General features: G+C 45.7%; 1 protein-coding gene across 10 annotated transcripts in view; it reads right to left on the bottom strand.

Annotated features, from left to right (window-relative positions):
- The window catches only part of LOC146821629 (synaptosomal-associated protein 25-like), a 491,673-nt gene that overhangs the window by 97,687 nt on the left and 372,344 nt on the right, over nt 1–21,642 (bottom strand). For all 10 annotated transcript variants that reach the window (XM_085612668.1, XM_085612672.1, XM_085612670.1 and 7 more), the window contains one exon: nt 16,843–16,884. In XM_085612668.1, the coding sequence (XP_085468794.1) occupies nt 16,843–16,884 (42 nt within the window). The remainder of the gene's footprint in view (nt 1–16,842; nt 16,885–21,642) is intronic.

Raw genomic sequence — 21,642 nt, 5'->3', positions numbered from 1 at the left:
CCACACTCTCTCTGCATATGTGGATGACATTATACTTTATCTCAATAATCTCCAGGGTCCTAATGAGCCCCTCCCCATGGTGTTCAGGCAATTCCAGACACTCTCTGGCATGTCGATCAATGAATCCAAATCGTATGCTTATTACTTTAAGGACTCGGCTCGTATAGAACCCATTCACTTTGGCCACTGGACGTTTCCCGTGGCACCTGCCACATTTATATATCTCGGCATTCAAATATATAGAGAGCCACAGGATTTGTTAGATGGTAACCTGGGATGTGCATTAAATCAAGCACTTAAAACCCAAATAGTGTTTTTGACCTCACTGCCACTCTCTGTAGCAGGTAGAGTGGCCACTTCCAAAATGGTTATGCTACCCAGATTGCTTTACTATTTCACTAATTTGCCGATACTAATCCCGGCACACATATTCAAAACACTAAACAGACTGCTTTCTGACTTAATCTGGAGTAAGGGGCGTAGAAGAGTAGGATTTCCGAAACTGCAGCTAAGTACACACCGAGGGGGCCTAGGGGTTCCTGATTTTCAGGCATACTGATATTCCAGTCAAGTCCAGTGGCTCTCCTACTGGGCAGCAGGCCCCAACTTGCAAGAATTAGGGATGTCCAAAAAGGAATGGAAGAGGGCATTGCTCCATACCGTACTGCTATGGGGAAAGAGGTCTCTACGGCTGGCACAGCCGCTGTTGAAAGTGGCTGTCTCATACTGGAAAAGGGCTATACGGTACACTGGAGAGCTGACTCCCTACGCCTCTAATATCCCACTACTGGGGATTCCTGTACCATCTAGAATAGTCTCTTTGAGATGCCTGAGTACTTAGTTAGATGAGGGAGTGAATACGGTTGGGATGTTGTTTACAGATCACATGCTCATGGACCATGACACTTTTTTCAGAGAGCAAGGGGTTCCCAACACATTATATACCCTCCATGCTAGTATTAGCAGATATGTGAGATGGACCTGATTGCCTGATGGTACAGAGCCCATGACACATGAACTAATGCTCATGCTGTATTTAATGGGAATTGGGGGACATCTGACTAGATGGATATACAGAAGGATCCGTATATATGCGGCTATCCCACTCCTGGAGGTCAGGAATAAATGGGCTAGGGATATAGGACATGAACTATTGGACAAGGAATGGGAACGAGTGATAGAACACCCAAAATAGGGTTCCCGAACCCTATGTTTAAGATGATACAACTCATGCTGGTACACAGAGCATACCTGACACCTCACAAACTGACCAAAATGTTCCCTGGCGCAGCAGATACATGTCCTAGATGCTACACGCAGTCAGCTGACATATTACACATGATATGGGCATGTCCACGCCTAATACCCTCCTGGGCGACTGTACATGAATGAATGAATATTAGCCTTATAATGCAAAAACTTTGCCCGGAGGTGTCACGGCGCTGCAGATGATAATGTGTAAGGCTCACGTTGATGAATGGGTGAACAGCTAAATCTTCAGGGCCTTACAGAAGAAAGAGTGAGCTCTCCCCCCCCCCCCCCCCCATCTTACTTTCTTAAACCTCTGGACTACCAGCAGATTCTTACTGGCAGATCTTAACTGCATGGTCGGAACATATCTTCGTAAGAGCCTTTTAATGCCTTCCGCCCTAGTATTATAGAAAGTCTTGTGAGTGAGGCAAAGGGCTTTAAACAGAAGGGAGCCAGTGCAGCTTACTGATAGTAGCTGAAACCGAATGGTATTTGGGAAGGCCCATCACCAGCCTGTCAGCAGTATTCTGCACCAGCTGTAGTCAGTGCACAAGTGACTTGTTGATACCCAAGCAGAGAGCATTACAATAGTCCAATCAGGACAACACGAGGGCAACAACAGCCTGTTTTCGGGAGGAAAAGGAAAAAAAAATGAGAAATCTTCCTGAGAGTCCTAATAATCCCAGAGAAGGTGGACACCGTTCTACTGATCTGGGGGCCCAGGGAATTGGAGTTGTCACCTAAGATGCCAAGGTTTTTTCGACCCGGTGCATGGGCAAGGGCCAAGCATATCAGGCCACCAGGCATCTGACCAGATGTCCTGTTGGTTTCCAAAGACTAAAACCTCAGTTTTGCCCCCATTGAGTCTGAGATAATTCTCTACCACCCAGGAGGCCACAGCCTGCATGCAATGTTTAAAATTAGTTGCCAATGCTTCTATGTTGTTGGTAATAGACACAATAATTTGGGAGTCATCAGCATAAGATAGCACCTCCAGTCCAAAGGATCTTACGACCCTGGCTAGATGGGCAACATGAATGTTAAAAAGGGTCGGGCTCAATGAGGAGCCCTGAGGGACTCCTCAGAACAACTGATTGGAACCTGAGTAAAATTGACCCATCTTAACTATTTGTGACCGGTCCATAATGAATGAGGTAAGCAAGTTCAGGGCGGCACCCAATTCCTTAAGCCTGCCCACCAACCTCAAAGGAGAGATGGTATCGAGGCCGCCGTAAGGTCCAGAAGGATCAGTAGTGTCGCATGGCCAGCGTAACCTGACATCAGATGTTATTGACTACAGAGGCTAACGCCGTCTCAGTACTGTGCTCACTTCTGAAGCCATGCTGCAAGCCATTGAGCAGCTGGTGTTCCTCCAAAAAGGAAGTAAGATAAAAATTCAGGTATTTCTCCAAAATCTTTGCAGGGACCAGTAATAGGGAGATGGGAAGATCATTTGATAACTCAACAGAGTCCAAAGAGGGCTTTTTTAAAAGGGGTTTAACCAGCGCAGTTTTCCAGGAGATGGGATACTGCCCGGATGTAATGACGGCATTAAGTATTGAGGTCAGGTGGGGGACAATAACCTCCCTTCCTAGTTTCAAAATCTTCAAAGGACAGGACTCCAATGGGGAACCAGACTTGATTCCCTTTAGCAAATGATCCGTGTCCTCTTGCCGCAGAGGGAATGTGGTTAAATTACCTTCCTTCACGGGTATTGCGGGAAAGCCCGAAGAGGAGGAGTGCGATGAAGGACCTGCTTTGAGTACCTCAACTGTGCCTGCACTACACAATGCTGGCTCCGCCCCCCTGTGGTGTGTCTGGGGCCAGGACCTACACTGTCAATGGGGACTGTTGTGCACTTGTTAAGTGCCCCCCAGAACTGGTTTGAACTAGGTCCCCAAGCCCTGTGCCAGGGCAGAACAAAGAACATTACTGGTATAAATATTTGGGCTGTGACCCCTGTAAGGTACTGTGTGCTGCTTGGTGCTTACTTGGGGCTGGCAGGCTGCTGGATTGCCAAGAGGAACCGCCATTTGGGACCAAGCTGCTACCTGCTGGGGGGGGGGGGGAACTGGAAGGACTGCGCTTAGGGTCCCTATGTGCTGGCCTGCCTGCCCGCTATATCAGTACATGTGCTCTCCATGGTCTCTGCCGTGAGACTCATGCTTCTGTGAGTCTGGCAGCAATGTGATCCAAACGCGGAGTGAGGGCACTTCCTTCCAAGTGGTGGCAACCCAGCGCAGGTCGGGCACTGGATTTGTTCAGAAGGTGCGGGTCTGGCTCGGTGAGCAGCATGTGAAGCACTCCCGCTACACTAAGCCCTTCCATGCTCAGTTTTCCCACCCGGAGGGTGTGTGGGCACCTCTGACTTCTTTATTATTTGCCTCTATGAGGGCTGTGGCGAGAGCAGCCGTACGGCCAACCGGAAGTCAGGCAGAGAAGCATGACTGTGGGCGGGGTCCATAACGGTGGAAGCGGACGCTGAGGGCCGGACGTGCCTATAATCATAAGCCAGGCGAAGAGTATGCCTGGACGCGGGCGTGGCTCCCCTGCAGAAGGAGAGAGCCCCGCGGGCCGCCTGTGCCTGACTGTGAAAGGGGCCGGAAAGAGGAAGTCACCAGCAAGGACATCCAGGCTCGGACTGCAGGAAGGAGATGTCGGTGCAGTCACTACACCGTCAGATAACCGGCGGCTGTTTCTCTGGCCAGGGGAGGTCTCTCCACCCTCGTGGGCAGTGCAGGAGCCTCCTCCCCCTGGAAGCGCTACCGTGAGGGGATTGTCATTATTGGATCAGCACGGGGAGGGGAAGCGAGGTGCCGCCCCCACCGTGGTCAACCATACGAGACAGGGAGAGGTCTCCAATGAGTTTCGCTTACTAGTAGCTGTGGTGCGTGTTCATGGGCAGCTGCGGATCCGTGCATTATTGGGGGCACCACCTGGCTACACCAACGCAGGCAGGACCGAGGGAGGCCTCCAGGCCGACTTGGCTATACCTATGGGGCTGGGGTGACGCATGGCCCAGTGTGTACTCTGTAAGGGACATAGGGTGACCTAAGGTGTTTGGGCCTATATGGATACAGCGATAATCCATGAATAGGGTGCTGATCATGACCCATGGTTATTTAAGTGTTTACTGTGGTGCACTGTTGCCGATACCTTGGCCTAATATGGTCTATGCATAATGTGTTTATGCCAAGTGCGGTATATGCCAGTAGTTACTGGTTGGCTTTGCTAACTGTGCATTCCAATGGTTCTGACAGTGGCCCGATTGGCCCCATCATTTATATAATACCTGTGAAGTCATGCTAAGGGCCAGATGGCACATTGTATATATGTGATTGCATTCTCTAATGTGTTTTATGAGTAATACAAAGGCTATTTTTTTTTATATAACCTTGTGTGGAGTTTCTTTTGTGGTGTGCCTAGTGTGTCACTGCTGTGTGAGTGTGTTGTGCAAATGCTTTACACATTGCCTCTGGGATAAGCCTGACTGTTCGTGCCAAGCTACCAAGGGGGTGAACAGGGGTTATCTTCAATATGTAACTCCCTTGCCCTGACTAGAGTGGTGGTTTCTGCCTGGCATCGGCGCATGCCCTAGCCAACCAGAAATCCCATTTCTAACAAGGACCAAGGTTCCAAATTGCTGAGATTTCTCTCCAAATCAAAGATATTGCTGCTGCAGCAGTTCATTGAGCTTAAATGTCTACATTGTGCCACCCAGACCTTTTACTGACATTAATCAGCAGCGGTGATAGATCCAGAACTCTGAATACGCTGGAATCTGGAAGCCACCACTGTCTCTGTCTATCCTTGACAAAGCAACTGGGAACCACATTTCAACTGCTTTTGCCCAGTGAGACTGGTACCTATGATTTCAACAGAAGATGTATTGAGGAATTCTGGTGCAATCTCTTCCATGGAACAATGAAAATGCATAACCACAATTACTAGAGTCATTGCTTAGCTGAGGCTGTAGTGCATTTCAGAGTAGCGCTAAGAGGCGGTGGGGTTTTCAGTTCATATGGAAGAAAGACTTTTCCTTTCACTGTATTAAATGAGACAATAATGGTTTCCTTGTGCTGTTGCAGGGAGAGAACTGATTTGTAAGGTTCAAAGTGCAACCAGGAATTTCCTGAACACATGGACAAGTCAGTTGTCCAGATAAGAGTGTACATTTATACCTCTGGAAGGGAGAATACCCACCAGAAGAGCCAGTATTTATGTAAACACCTGTCACACAGATTGTAGCTCAATAGCAAGCACTTTGATTTGGATTTTGCCCCGGTAACTTCCGGTGTGAAATGGTTGATTAAACAATCTTCCTTCAGATAAGTAGTGGCTAGAAAATCCTGAAAAGTTTCCACCTCAGTGGTTTAATTTGTAGAAAGTGGTTTACCCACTTCAAATCTATAATGGAATTAATGACACCAAAATTGCAATCACAGATAAAGTCAGGATTGATGACTAGAACTGTCTGATATGAGTAATCCTTAGTTATTGCCACAACTCCAAGAATTGCAGTGGTATCTTGGCAATGTATGGCATGGTGGCTGCATTTGCAGGAGACTAAGATTTTCTAGATTGTAGACACTTTTTGCTGCAATTGGAGCAGAAGAGCTCTGAGTAAGGCTTTGCTTTCCCAGGTGTGGTGCTAATATATGATATAGAAACTGAACAGGGGACCAAAACCTTCATAAACTGAGGGAAACAGGAATGCAACATTAAGTTTCTTTTCAGTGATGTCCAATATAGGCCCAAAGCAGGAACCATCTTCGAGGGCTGAAACTAGAGATTAGAGATTCTTGCATAAGGATTAATCGCTACAAAGTGCCTACATGTCAGAACTGTGTCAGCATGGTGCCTTTCAGTTAGGCATCATTTGTTTACCAATGTTGTCTACATGAATGGTGTCATCAAAAGACGCTGGTCTGCATCCTACCTCACTTGGAAGGAGAGAGACTATCTTTAGGGTCTCAAAGAACTCTAAACACTGAATTGCATATGACCTTTGTCCTGATTTTGGGATGGACATCTTTCCTGGATCCTCTACTCGTGTAGAGATTGCCTGATGTCAAATACTCTTTACAACAGATAACACACTGATGTTTGTATAGATTATACCTACAGATGGACAGAAGTAGCAGACATAATGTACAATCTGCAATGAAAGAAATATTTCAAAGGGTCTATGGTCAAGCCAATATATTTCTTGGATGGGAGGTTGTATATCTTGTCTGGCCCTGCAACCTATCTGTTCATATAATCAGTAACTGAATATTCAGCATTAAAGGAAAACCAGGAATTAAGTGGGGTGGGTAAAGAGTGTAAGCATCATTCTTTGGGTTGCAGAGTCTAAGGAACTGGACAGTGTTGCCAAATTCTGGATCCTCAGGCTATCATGGAGGTGGGGTGATGACTTTCTGTAAAATATCCTGCCTAATATAATTAGCTGTGGATTCCAGCTCACTGTCCTCAACAGTAATAGTGTACCCTAGAAAAGTGATCAGGTTGGGTTCAATGAGAGGTCGTTTTGGGGCAGGTTCTCCTGAAATACTCTTCTTCAGCTGCTGTTGTCTGTGAGCTACCTGGACAACTCCCAACTCAACAATCTCCCAGAAGTGCTCTCTCAAGTCATCCAGGCGACTAGCTCGGTGTTTCTGGCTTCTAGAGTAGGTATACTATAGAATGCAGATGCAGTGATTGCATGGACTTTTCCTTGCCTGCACCTGAATAGCCAAGTCTCTGGTGCCCAATACCTTACTGATAGAGACCTGTGTACACAAGCAGCTTCAGCTGTTCCAACAGCTTATCCTGATGTGTGGTACAGCACTAGGACCATGCAGCAGGAAGTAAAAGAAATGAAACCTAAATTAGAAAAAGACATACACCAACCCTTCCTACATATGGTTGGAGCCTCTGCAATGCATCTACTACACCTAGGGGACATAGGAGAACATGGGATGTTCTATTAGTGGTGACCAATGTTACACTCCTAGGAGGTGGAAATAAATAAAACGGGTGCACATTTGGTGGGGTTGGTGTAGGTAAATAGAGAATTTTATTTTTATAGGCTCATGGAGCTTTTTCACAAAAGTTCTCCAAAGTTCCCCAAACTTTAGGAGTTGCTTCCTGAATGTCTCCTTGTAGGTTCAAATTGCCCAAATCACCAATATGAAGGTCTTGAATATCCTATATGGCCTCTGGGATGTCTGGACCACAATTCCCACAATGCACCTGGCCGAATCCTTAAGTCCACTGGACGCACTCCAGGATGGGGACTCTTGTTGAAGATGCAGGTGGGCTTTGTTAACCTGTAGCTTGCAGGTAGTCCACTTCTTAATCCTTCTTGAAGCAAGGTACAGTCCCAATGACTGTAGTACCAGATTGTGCAGCAGGCGCAATCAGTCAGAGAGCAGGCCTTTGGGTGCAAATCCAGATTCCAGCAGGGCAGTCCTTCTTCTCCTTGTTCTTTCAGGCATCAGATTTGAGAGACTACGCAGCTCTCACTTATTTATTCAGTGTTCTGGGGCAACAAGCAAGGAGGCACTTATGTCCAATGAGATGCTGGGTGCCACCCAAAAGCATGACAGCTTCTTCCAAAGTGTGTCATCTTTTTGTCCCACAATGCACTGCACTTCCAAAATCTGACATGGATGAATTCTCTCCAGAGGAGTAAGAGCTGGCAAAACCAACCCACAGTGTGGCTCATTTCCATTAGCTCTCCTCTCCCTGACCAATGCAAATTCCTGTCCTAAGCCTGCCTTCTGGCTAGGGGTATAGGATGGGGGGGAAAGGTACGCCTGGCATACTTGATCTGCTCTCTGTTTGAGCGCAGTTTGATTTACCCAGCCCCCTCTTTATAAAGTATCCTCTGCAGCTTCAGAGCTCTCTCCATCAGATAACCCCTGCTCTAAGGGGCCACTTATCACCTCATCAAGGCAGCCTGGCTACGCCTGTTAAGGCTGACCAATTAGTAGAGACCACTAGAATGCTGGATTGAGGCTTACAGAACAGAAAGTTCTATATCTTCTATTCTGTACTGGTTATGATAAATTCGTGTTAGCCTATAGAGCTAAGTATCTACAATGGGGAACATGAAATGGGTAATTTTCCCTCACCAGGGTATTGAAAACATATTTTACAAGGTCCCTGCTTATAGTTACATGCCCCCCCACACCTGAGACACCAAGGGAAGACCTTGGGCATGCCTAATGTGTGACAATAAGGTAGATGATCACTTTTAAAGTGCCCATTCCACCAAAGTCGAATTTGAATACAATTTACTTTTAAACACAGTCTGCAAAGCAAGACTGCATTTAAAATGACAGCAGGCGCTCAGCAGTGTACACATGAAAGTGCAGGGAATCTGCTAGGCCTCTAAACTTCCATGCCCAATTGTATACTAGGGACTTTTAGGTAGTTTGAACCCCCTTGCCCTATTATATACTAGGGACTTATATGGTCTGTCAATACCAGGTGTGAGAATTTACTTTGAAAGACAGGACAGCAAGCACACAGCAGTGCACACACGTAAGCTCAGAAACTCTGCTGGGCCTCTAAACTTTCATGCCCTAATATATCCCAGGGACTTATAGGAAGATTACACCCCCTGGCCCTATTATCTACTAGGGACTTATAGGGTCTGTCATTGCCAATTGTAAGTGTACCCTGTTACATGTTCCTTTTTAAACATGGCCCTGACCCTGGGCCTGGTTAGCAGAGCCCAGGGTACAGTCAGAGTCAGTTACCACCAGTATCGTTCAGCAAAAAATGGGGGTGAACAGGACAATAGGGTGACTTTCTAACAATAATGATATTGATGAAAAGGAAGGCTTAAGAAATAAGGACTGCAAATCTTAGGTATTTCTCTCTGATGCTGTCATCAAAAAGGATAGCAACCCTTTAAGTGGACCTAAAAGAACTAAGCCGCTACGATTTGTCACAAACATGACATTCTTAGTTAGAGCTGCTCTCAATTTATAGAGATACAATCATGAAATTAAATGAAATGAAAATTATGTTTATAAAGCGCTCGAATGCCGCGACATCTTGCCGCTGAAACAATGAGACAGTTGTGCACTGTGGGTTGCCGTAGCTGATTTAAGAGGGAAACAACAAGGATTTAAGTGATTTGCTAAAAAGCTGCAGGTTTGGTTGCAGCCTCATGGCGGTTTGCATCTTATTCCATAACGTGGAAGCACGATAGGAAAAGCTCCTGCCCCCCCCCATCCAGCTCTACAGAATTGGGGAGTTTGAACAAGACCCCCATTCGTAGATCTTAGGTTCCTCTGGGCACATACTTTGAGAACAAATTCTGGATGTCAGCTGCTCCACCACCACAAAGTGCTTTATGGACCTGACAGAGAGCTTTAAACTCCACTCATTGCTGGATGGGAAGCCAGTTTAAAGCTCTAATTCCAGCTGAAGTAGAATGGCCTTTAGGAATATTTAAAAGCAGACGGGCAGCTGCATTCTGTAGAGACTGTAATTTGGTCAGCTGGGTTTTATCGATGCCCACAAAAAGAGCATTACAGTAGTCAATTCTAGATAGAATAAGAGCTACCACTACAGTTTTCCTAAGTTCTTGAGGGATAAAAAGGAAAATCTTTCGTAGGATCTTTAATAGGAAAAAGCAGGAAGACACAAGGCGGTTAATCTGGCCTGCGAATTTTAATTCAGTGTCCAAGATGATTCCTAAATTCCGAACCTTGGCTATAGGACAGGGGCACTCACCCGCCTTTATTGGCCACCAGGTTTCGTTCCACACGGAGGGGCCCTTACCAAATTCCATCACCTCTGTCTTCTCTGTATTAATCTTCAGGAACTTTTGACCCATCCAGCTCATAATATTGGTCAGACAGGAATGGAAACTAACAGCCGCAGCTTCTGGATATTTTGATACAGATATAATGAGTTGGGAATCATACGCATAGGAGACCAGGGTGAAACCATGCTCTCTAACAATTCTGGCCAGTGGGGTGACATATATGTTAAAGAGGGTGGGTGATAGGGCAAAGCCCTGCGTCACCCCACAAGGAAGATGGAAAGTGTCAGATTGCAGATGATCCCAAACTATACTCTGCTCTCTGGATGCTAGGAAGGAGGTGAGGAGGGCCAGAGCCATACCCCCAATCCCCAAGGTCTTCAGCAGCTGCACTAACACTGTGTGATTCACAGTGTCAAATGCTGCCGATAGGTCTATGAGGATGAGGATGGCCCGCCCCCCCCTATCAACCTGACCACGAATCCCTTCTGTAGCCATTATCAGTGCCAACTCGGTAGAGTGGCAGGATCGAAAGCCATGCTGGCTAGGATATAACAATTGTTAGATTCAAGGAATTGAGTCAGTTCTAGGTTCATTGATTTTTCCTGAATTTTGGCTGCTAATGGCAAACAAGAGATTGGACGGTAGTTTTTAACCTCAGTCAGGTCCAGGTCAGGCTTTTTTTAGGATCGGCCTGATACAAGCTTTTTTCCAGGCACATGGAAAGCTCCCTGAGTCAACTACTTTATTAAGGAGTGGAGTTAAGTAGGTACTAATTGTGTCTGGGACTAAATGTAAAATTGCGGGAGGACAAGGATCATTGAGTGAGCCTGACTTGGTGGTTCGAAGAAGGTGCTTCACCTTCTCTGGTGAAAAACTGAGAAAGCTCGTGAGTTGGCTCTGAGGGCTAATCACCTCCACTGGTAACTTAGTATAAACAGTTGCAGTGGTTACAGTAAGAAGGAGAGCGTCATAAATATTTTGGACTTTTGTTTGAAAAATCTAGCCAGCTTATTACAGAAGGCTAGTTCAGGCCTAAACTGATTGGACTGTTTCGGCTTAGATAAAGCTTGAACTGTTTTAAAAAGTTGTTTAGAGGAGGTTTTAGCCTCCCCAATTTTAGCCGTAAAGTAGTCCTGTTTGGCCCTTATAATGGTCTCCTAGTACTGCTCCAAAGCTAAGCTATACGCTAGTTTATGTTCCCCGCTGTAATTAGATCAAAACATTTTCTTTCATCCCACCTATATACTCCTTTATCACTACTTGCTTGAGAAATCATCAGTCAGTATTAAATGATCCCTGTCTCTGCTATTCCTACAGCAGAGGGCTATTTTTTTCCATGCATGTCCTTTATCCATCTTACTTCCAAATCTCCACCACACCTATGTCTGCATTCTGTACGATACACCTATATAGATTAGTCACACATAAAACTACACTTGGATTGTAATAATAGAGGAGTGGTAAATTACAATGCACACCCAATCAATGCTCACAAAGTGTTACCCTACGGATATTCCCAAACATTTAGCAATGCACGTTCGTCACTTACAAAAGCATCTAACTTACACTCAAATGGATCTGGGATGTAGGATATACCCAGTGTAGGAAACTGTACCAAGTTGTTCCTTGTAATCAGTACGTTTTGTAATCTTTCCTAATAAGTATGTGATGCCAGGGGTACTTCACAGGTGCCAACTTGCAGTGTCTCTTTACTAGAGTCCTGGGACATATAATCCTTGCCAGGCAGTGGATCCTGGGCTGGCTGCGACAATGAAGCAGGCTCTTTAAGCGATATCCTGCATGGACAACATTTCAGGAGCCAGCAGTCAGAGAGAGCAGTCTTGCGAAGAGAGCAAGTTGCCTAGGTCCAATGCAGTGGTTGAGGACAGGCAAGTACAGTTTTCTGGGAGTCCAAACAGAGGTCAGAAGTTGACAGGCCATCAGGCTGGGTCAGTCGTTTAGATAGGGCCATTGCAATTTGATGCTAGCCATTGGCACACTGGAGCATGCTACAGAAATCAGGGGATGCATTTCTGCAAACTCACAGTGTCACTTGGAATATGTAATCCTAGTTGGGCAATGGAAAGTGGGCTGGCCACAAACTAAGGTCTTGGGGCAAAGTCCACCTCATACAAAAGGTCCCAGCAGTTCAGCAGCACAAATCTGCTGCTGGGCGAGCAAGCTATTTAAATCTAAGCCAGACGATGAGGACAGGTTGTTACAGCATCCTCAGAGCCTGCACTCGGGTGAGAAGAGTATGAGGCAAGGGGTGATACTTCATATAAAGAAAACACAGGTGACACCTGCAACATATTTTATCAGGTGAGACTGGTGGAAATTGACCCCACAAAGGCTGGATTTCGGAAATATCAAGGAGAAATCTCTGCATGTTATTCCCCCATTCCGCATGGAGATCTATAAGGGATAACTCATAATATCCTATTGATCTTAATTTCTGGGTGTGATTTTCCTGCACCACAGTTACCAGAAACGGTGTTTTTGCCGATTTCAAACCAATTATTCTATGCAAATTCCGCTAAGCCCGCGGCTATTTTGCAAACTCATCGCCTCATTTATAAACCAATTGCGTCGCTGGTGCGTCACTTTTTTAGACGCACTGGCAGCGCAGTGTGACTGCCCATATTTACAAGGCCACATAAAGTCACCCTGCGTGACTTTTCATTGCTTTGTATATATGGACCCCGTTCACGCATTACTCTGCATGAAAGGGACCCCCCCATGGGTGTTGCTGTGGGTGTTCCCAAGTAACATCCATGGAAGTGTCGTAAAGCTGGGAATGCGTCAGAATCCTACGCCAACCTAGGGGAAGCATAGTAGTGGCGCAACAAGGAGAAATAATTGTATTTCTCCTCTGTTTTTTTGCTTTATCTGTGCTGCATCCTGGAGCACACATAGAAGGAGCACAACACCATTAATGATTGTTTTTGTGCAGGAAGGTACACCTTCCTGCACAACAACAATCATTCCTGCAGCGCAGGCACCCTTTCACAATGGCGCAAGGGTGTCTGCGTTGACGCATGACTGCTGTTTGTGTGCCGGCGCAGGGTAGAAGGATGGCGCAATATATGGCGCATTCCTGCCCTTTTATTTAGACGCAGAGCAGCAGTAAGATTTGTTGTGCTGTCGTGCGTCAAAATATAGTACATGAAGCCCTGCATTGCCACCAAAGGGTCGCTGGAGGAAGTTATGATGACAAAACACATAGAGAGGGATAGAAGGCACAGATGGAAAAGCTATTTTCTGCACATTTTTTTCCCGTGCATGACCCCATACGGTGTTTTGCACCCGATTTCCGCACAGTACTCAGAACGAGGCTAAGGATTTCCACCCTAATAAGGTTTTACAATCAGGGCTTAACTTGTAAAAATTATACATTCTGGAGCAAAGATGTCTCAGAAACCTTCCGCAGGCACTGCCTAATAGCGGAATGAATAAATTCCAAGACTGCGCAGTCTTGATTCCACCTCATGCCTCTTTCACTCACCACTATACACTCCCCTTGCCCCTTTATGCCATTCGCTCAGGTTCATTTTCTTCCCTGCTTTCCCCCCTTGTCTCAGTCTTTCTGTCTCTCTCTTTCTTCTCCCTTTTGTGTTATTCTCTCTGTTTCTCTGGGGTCAAAGTCTTATGAGGAAAAACATGTGCCCGTCCCCTTAAAAGAGTGTGGGTTTCCTCTGCAACCGCTTTCTCATGCTTCGTTTTATGCCCGCTGTGACAGAGCACCTCGTGAGTTGAACTGCGCATCACGTAAAGCTGCGTCACCCCAGAACAAAGGAGATTAGAGGGAATGTATCGGGAGACTTGCGTCCAAACATTTCATACTTAACCTCATAAATGAGGCGCATTCAACTAATCATGCGCGGCTGATGGATTTGTGTCTGCTTTTATTGAATCATGCGAGGCAGCAGCCTTCAGCAGAGCTACCCTCGCCTCTTAGCAATGAAACGCATTTCACCTGGGAGAACATGCCCCTCGAAAGCGCATAACACCCGCGATGGCTGCGTGCTGCTCTTTTCCGGCTGCCGTGCTTTAAATAGCTGCCGCGGTCCCCCTCGCGGAACTGTGCCTCATCGCTGACACAAATGGCTATTTTCATCGATTCCAAGCCTCTTGTGTCTGGAGTTGAAAAACACCGTTCTTTAGTAGCTGCCTTGCAAACGCCTGCTTGTTACCAGCTTTACGTAACACATGATTGATGATTCTGGGCGAACGGAGCATCGCATTTGCCTGTCGTTTCCCTGACAGGCCAGTGACTGGGCCGGATTTCTTGTCACGTGGGCACTTGGGTTTTTTCCCCTCTGGGACGGTTTTGGGAGCACCCACGCTTTTTGTTTTTTTGCAGTTTTATATAACGCAAACTCGAACGGAAGGTATTGGAGCGCTTTATATGAGCACCAGTTACACAAGGCCACCTTCATGTTTTAGGCACAAGGAGGTTGAGTGATTTGTCCAGACTCACAGGATGTTGAGGCTCCTGTGGCGGCTCCTCCGCTAAGGTGGAGGAGCGTCGCCCCACTGCTTTTTGTAGTGAAAAAAAAAGGAAAATTAAAATGATAACTCAAGGTCATTATCATTTTAGTCTTCCCTGTTGCGGAGTCTTTGTGGGGCGGGGCTGGTCTCAGAGCAGGGGGAGGAGTGGTTTACACTCCCTATGTGAGCATGAGTGCTTGGCAGGTCCTCTTGGGCTGCCCGAAACAGTCATGCGAACATACGTGTTCTCCATGCATGCGCACATACGTGTTCTCCATGCAGGCTGCATTACAGTCTGCGTGGAGAACATGCCAACCCTCTAGCCCCTGGCTGAGCAGCATGTGACGGCGCTCAGACCAATCACAATGGTGCATTGTAGCGTTGTGATAGACTGCAAGGAGCCTGGGATCCCTGGTGCTTCCTGCTTTTGTCTCCCACAAGAAGCCAGATGGCGGCCGGCCAGGAGATGTGATTTTTTTTTTTAACTCATTCCCCCTCCACACCCACTGCCCCACTGCTGCTTCCAGGTAGCAGCCACCACTGTGTTGAGCCAACATTGAAACAAAGTGGGCAGCTCTGGCCTTAATGCCACATCCTCTCCCAAACATTGCTCTGTTATTGAAAAATTCAGCAGGTGGCCAACCACAGTATATTGCAGCTAAGACCAGGACAGGGATCACTGTATCAGCTGCTTCAATTTTGGGGGAGTTGGGGAGGTAATACTTGTGGGGTCCTCATGAGTAATTCACAAACCATGTCAACCTCATTCAGAAACATGTGCAGCCGCACCACTCCGAGACCATCAACAAGAGTTCACGAAGTTCTGAGCTGCCACAATTTGGCAATGAGGGGCACTTTTTTTTAGCATGGGCTACCATTCTTTTAGTATCGGCTGCCTTTGTTTGTACCGGGCCTATTTTATGTCCCAGTCTGACACTGAGCGGACATAGTGAACTCGTTTTCTGGATTTGTTTATTTGTCTGTCTGGTGCACCCGGTGTAAAATAATTTGCTTCTTTCTGCAAAATCAGAAATGTCAGGCTGGCCAATGGATGTTAGAAGACAGTTACATGAAGACTACTGTTGCAGTGATCGACTGCATTGGCTAAATACAATGTTGCAGTGGGTTGGCCTAGAAGGTTGGCCTAGCAAAGATACACACCAATTCAATTACAAGACTGGAGAATCAATTAGGACTGCCGTCTCCTTTCCTGAACCTCTAGCAGCAAATCATAAACAAGTGAAACGCACAACATGGATGAAAAAGCCTTTACAAGCAAATATGAACAGGTCAGCAGTGCGGTCCTGGTGTGACCTTATAATAAATTAGCCAATCATAGCATATTGTGAAGCATAACTATCTCTGCAGACCAGCAAATGCCCTATTCTTTTAAAGAACAGATAACACATCCCCTGTAAACTTAAATCAAGGAATAGTCAAACTGCTGAAAGTCCATCTCTATTGTCCTTGAAAGGTGTGAAGTTGCACAACTGAAAACCAGGAATCAACAGCACCCACTGAAGTAAACACATTTGTTGGATAACCCTTGCCAAAGCCAAATCCCCATCAAAGCCATAAGAAAAAGCATTACGAATTATGTTTGAGGGAGAGGAAGGGAAGAATAATCTTCGCCTCCATGTCTTTAATAGAATCCAAACCTCCTGCAACATTAGTGGGGCCGATTTCCATTGTTTTAGCTTAATTTCGCATGAGATCAAAGCAGTGATTAGAAGAATAGACAGGACACCAGATAATCGATCTGGTAGTCTGAATAGCTTTGAATTCTAGTCTCATGGTTATGGACAAATCACCTATAAGGTTTAAGTCAAGCTTCTGAACATTAGAGACGAAACAGAAGTCCTAAATCCAGTCACCTTTTTAGGGTAACCCGAAAACATGTAAAATCTGCAACCATAATCCTTCATTTTAGAACGATCAGTGATCTTCATTCTAGCGCAACAATTCAGAATTTACAAGTACTGGGAACATACTTACTTTTCCCTGCCCAAATATTGTCCAGTAAAACCTTTTTGTGAAGGGAAACATCTCATTATTCTGTGTTTCGAAGTTTAGTACAGGTGAGAACCCTTCGGAGTACAGAATATTCCCTCCCAGAGGTTCATAACTTAGAAAGGGGAGGCAATATTGCACCAGGTACATGCAGCACCCATTGGTATTGACTGCAGTATTAGCTCACAAAATAGCAGGAAAATTATAATTTTGCAAAAAATATCAATCAGTGATTCTGGCATCTCTACTAGGGTCCCTGTGGAATTTCTTGCTTTCTACTCAGTGAAAAAGATTACATGAATAGCCATTTCTGAAAGCCTTACCTCGTCAACAAGTGCCAGCATTCGACGAGTACTCTCCAGAGACTGAAAAAGTAAATGAAACAAAATATTTAATGCAAGTGGCTATTATAAAACATGTATTAGTATTGTACATGCACAACAGAAAGGCAGTTATTATCTGCCATGCAACCTAGGAAGCTCTATAGGTGTGTCAACAAAATCAATTTTGTTCATTTACATTTTATTGACCAGATTACTTCATTTAAACTCAATAAAGTATACAAATTCTATATGTACATTCCACATAATATGCTACCTTAAAAAGAAGCACTGATTAAATGTATATCAACTACAATGTGGCAGAGATCTCCACACACATAAGTATGCAATTTAGTTGTTCATGTGGGAGAGACCGGGGGAGTGGTAGGTAATAGGAAATATTTACTCCTTGTTGAAAGGTGTTTTATTAGTAAGGATAGGTAGGTACCTACACTTAGTAATAATACCACAATTATAAATAAGGTTCAGTCAAGTTCTCAATAAAATAAGCCATGCTCAACCTTTGGCAGCTTGGATGGGAGCAGACAGGCTTAATTTAGGAGACAGGTTTGTAAAGGATTTAAAAACACCAATACATTAATTAAGTAAGACGCAACAATGAAAAAATCCAATGTAGGGAACCGGAGATAGGAATTTTTAAAGAATAAACACTTTCTAGTGCCTAAAAGCCAAAAGTGCCAACTTGGGACATCTGGTCATGCTTGACCGGGACAAATTCAAAGATTAAGGTCAACAGTGATGGAGCGTGGGCCAGATACAGTGAGTGGTAGAGCCTGGTCAGGTTTTTACCTTCTGACTTGATCACTTTTTGGGAGATTTTTCTCTTGACGTCGAGCGAGTCTCCTCATCAGGCTGGCTTGAAGTTCGATGTCAGCAGCTTGGCTTAGCGCAATGCCTCAGTCAACTTCTGGAAGTGTCGTCAACGAAGAAAAGTTTGGGAGCTTCAGCGGGGCAAACCTGCATCTAAGGCTGAGTAGCAGTTCGACATCACCAGCTTGACTCTCGACGACAGGTCAGTCCAGGGCCGGCTTTAGGGCGGTGCGACCGGTGCCACCGCAGCGGGTGCTGGCTTCCTGGGGGCACCGTGTTTGAAAGTTTATTATGCTTTTGAAGCACCTGCTGCAGCGTTTCTTCCCCCCCCCCCCCCGCAATTACCAGGCCTCACATAAATGTCAAGATAAGTCATGTGATTAATTATCTTCCTGGAGAGAGATCAGCATTTTGTATAGTTGAGGTTTTGACTTAGGTGAAGTTAGTACAGAGGGTTAATATGCCTGCTGCTAAAAACGTGTACCCAGTAGATTACAGAGTGCGTATGATGTACACAGATCAGCAGGTTACTGCTTTCAAAAGAGACATCCTTTTGTTACTTGCAATGTATAACTTAAAGTCCTAATATAGAATAGTGAGCTATTAACTTTCATCCTAGAACTGCATACACACTGCAAAGTATACATTATTAGAATATTGGTTAATGTTGCAAAAAGGATTAATTTGGCTAGAAATCGATTCTTATTATTAAAGAAAACTCCCAACTATGCTGTTTCTTTTTCGAATCCGAGTTTGTGCTTCTCCACACCAAGCACTCTTAAACTATACTGCCTACCAGTATGGATGACATGTGACTCCTACACTTTTAGTCCTTTGGCTTATGTAACATTTCCTATACACTGATTTACACACGTATGATTGATTGTCTCTGTGTAATGTGTGTGTGATGCAAAGTGCTTGGACACCCTACACTGGTATGAGTGGCGCTATATAACTAATTCAATGCATCTGAGAGAGTGTGGTTATGGAGACTTGGTCACTGTTAAAGGGTGCTAGTGAGAGAATCCGTAGTGGAGGTGGTCATTGGGGGGGCGCCAACAAACATTGTCGCACAGGGCGCCACCAGCACTAAAGCCGGCCCTGGGTCAGTCCATTTGTGCAGTTTATAGACAAATATTCTTCGAATGGTTTCAAACTTCTGGATTTTCTTCCAGAAGGTCCTTTTGGGCTCTTGAAGGGTCCACAACACCAATTCAAGGTTCCAGAATCTCTGAGTTGCTCTTTGGAAAGGTAGGACTACAAGACCCACAATGCACCTAGCCAAATCCATCAAAGTCCAATAGACGCTGTCCATCTGGGTTTTTCTTAGTGGAGATGATGCAGGTGGAGCTTTTTTAACCTGTTACTTTCAGGGAGTCCACTCCTCAAAGTTTCAGAGTCAGGCAAAGTGCTTATTTTGCTGAATCTCAAAGTGTGCATCAGGTGCAGTCCTTCAGACTGCAGTCCTCTTGGTGCAGGTCAGGGGTTCAGCAGGGCAGCCCTTCTTCTCCTTGTTTCTTCCAGGCAGGCATCTGAGTTGCTGGGCAGCAATCCCATATTAAACTAGGCTTCCAGGCTAGCAAGCAGGGGCACACCCCTGACTAATGGCGTGCAGAGAGCCACCCTCAAAGATGACCACTTCCCCTGAAGTGTGGCAAATTATTGTCCCAGAAAGCACCGTTCCATAAAATTCAAAATACAAAAAATCTCTCCTGGGACTTCAGGTCTAGCTAACCCAACCTACAGGTGTGGCTAATTGCAAGAAGTAGGGGGTGGGCCTGATTCCTGACCTCACTGTCCTTCTCCCTTTGAAGACCAGTTTGGCAACCCAGCCCCCTTCCTACCTACATTCCCTTTGAACCTGGAACTGGGGGTCACTGATGTTACCTCCTGCTCTTAACTCAGACCTTTATTGTACTGGATTAGAGTCTTGGGTACATTGGCTTAGTCACCTTAAAGGTGTATTACATAAAAAGACTGAGCTGCACAGTTTTCTGTCACCGCACACCACCCCCTCAACAGAACAACAAAAAAAGTGGCACAACAAGAAATCATCAACACCAATGCACTCAATAGTAAAGAACTTTTTGCCATGGTCAAAGACTTCACCAGAGCCAGCATAAAGACAGCAGACATCCCCTCATCCCAAGACCTCTGTAATAGCCTCGGCACCTACTTACACTGAAAAATCAAGGAGATATATGACAGCTTCAACAGACTTGATACCCAAGACCCTCCCACCCCACCCGCAACCACCGGACCCCAACAGACCCTACTCAGGTGGACCCCCCTCACAGCAGACGACACCCTCAAGATCAGGAACAGCATCCACTCTGGAGCACCCTCGGACACCTGCCCGCATCACATCTTCAACAGAGCAGGCACCACCATTGCCCCCGAACTCTGCCACACCATCAACTGCTTCATCAACTCTGCCACCTTCCCAGAAGACTGGAAATACACAGAGAACAACCCATTGCTGAAGAAACCCTCTGCTGACCCGACGGACCTCAACTTCAGACCCATCGTTCTTCTCCCCTTCCAAGCCAAAGATCATAGAGAAGGCCATCACCGCCCAACTTTCTGAATTCATCTAAGTGAACCACATCCTGATCTTCTCACAATCTAGTATCCGAAGCAACCACAGCACCGAAACCACCCTCCTTGCCGCCACATGATGTCCGCGCCCTCCTCGGCCAAGGCAAAACTGCTCTCGGCCACCTTCGATACCATCTCCCAATGCACCCTGGGCACAAGACTCCACGACGCCAGCTTCTGTGCCAATGCTCTGGAATGGATCCGTTCCTTCTTCACAGGCTGAACACAGAGTCAGAATACTTCTGTTCCTCTCAGAACCCACAGAGATCAGCTGCGGTGTACAACCGGTGGAGAGTAGTTGTACAGTGATTACGTTAGCCCGACAGCCCTGAAGAAGTCAAAGGTACATCCCTAACGACGAAACATGTGTTGGCTGGGCAATTTTCGGATTAAAGGAACAGGAGAATTACAACTACAAGGATTACTCTCACTGTGGTATATTTTTGTATATTGAATGTTTTCTGAGTTTACCTAATGCTTACTATAAGTTGTTACTGACAGGAGGGTGCGCGCACACACACACACACGCACACACACACACACACACACACACACACACACACACTGTTGCACTACGGTGCAAGAGTGAGTGCTGTAGTGCATGGTAGCCTCAAGTGCGCCAGCTCAGGCAGAGCGGAAACCAAAGCGATATCACAGCAGATATGGCACTATTCTGCTCTCTCCTCTGCATGCATTGCAGTGCAGCATCTTTAGTTGCTGTGCTGCATTGCATGAAAAGCTAGTAAATCTGCCCCTCAAAGTATATATTAGTTGGCTGTTCCAAAGATACACTATCTGACTTTCCAGGTGTCAACAAGAGCTGAAAAAGACAAATTACACCCAAATGTTATCATGGATCCAGAACCAACTGAAGCAGTCACATGAATTAGAGAAAATACATAACAACCATAAGTGCCAATGTCAAACCAATGGAAGAAGAATTACAATATGTGACATGAAAGAACAGGACCGGTGAACTGTGGCAGTTTTCCACCATTGACACGACTCCATTCCACAAAATGTGCTGTGCCCCTCTTCCCACACATTTCCAAAGGCTGACACATTCTAGCCCATTCTGAAATGCATATTTTATACATATACTGTAATTGAAAAAGGCATACCAGGATCCCAGGATCCCTATCAGAAAATTCTGGCCATCCCTGATCTATCCTTGTTCAAGGAACACATCTTCAACAAGATTGCAAATTGATGACCAAATGCTGGCATCCATTCTGCAAAATTACATCTCATTGAACCCACAACCTCTGTGTACAGAGACCTCTTAGCTCTAGTCCACTGCTTAGGAGCATGGTAAACAAATTGTCCAGTACACACAATACATTGTGAACTAATTCTGACACTAAATACATTTCA

This window comes from Triturus cristatus, chromosome 6, assembly GCF_964204655.1.
Source record: "Triturus cristatus chromosome 6, aTriCri1.1, whole genome shotgun sequence".
Lineage (NCBI taxonomy): Eukaryota > Metazoa > Chordata > Amphibia > Caudata > Salamandridae > Triturus > Triturus cristatus.
This window is presented reverse-complemented; position numbering and strand designations above follow the sequence as displayed.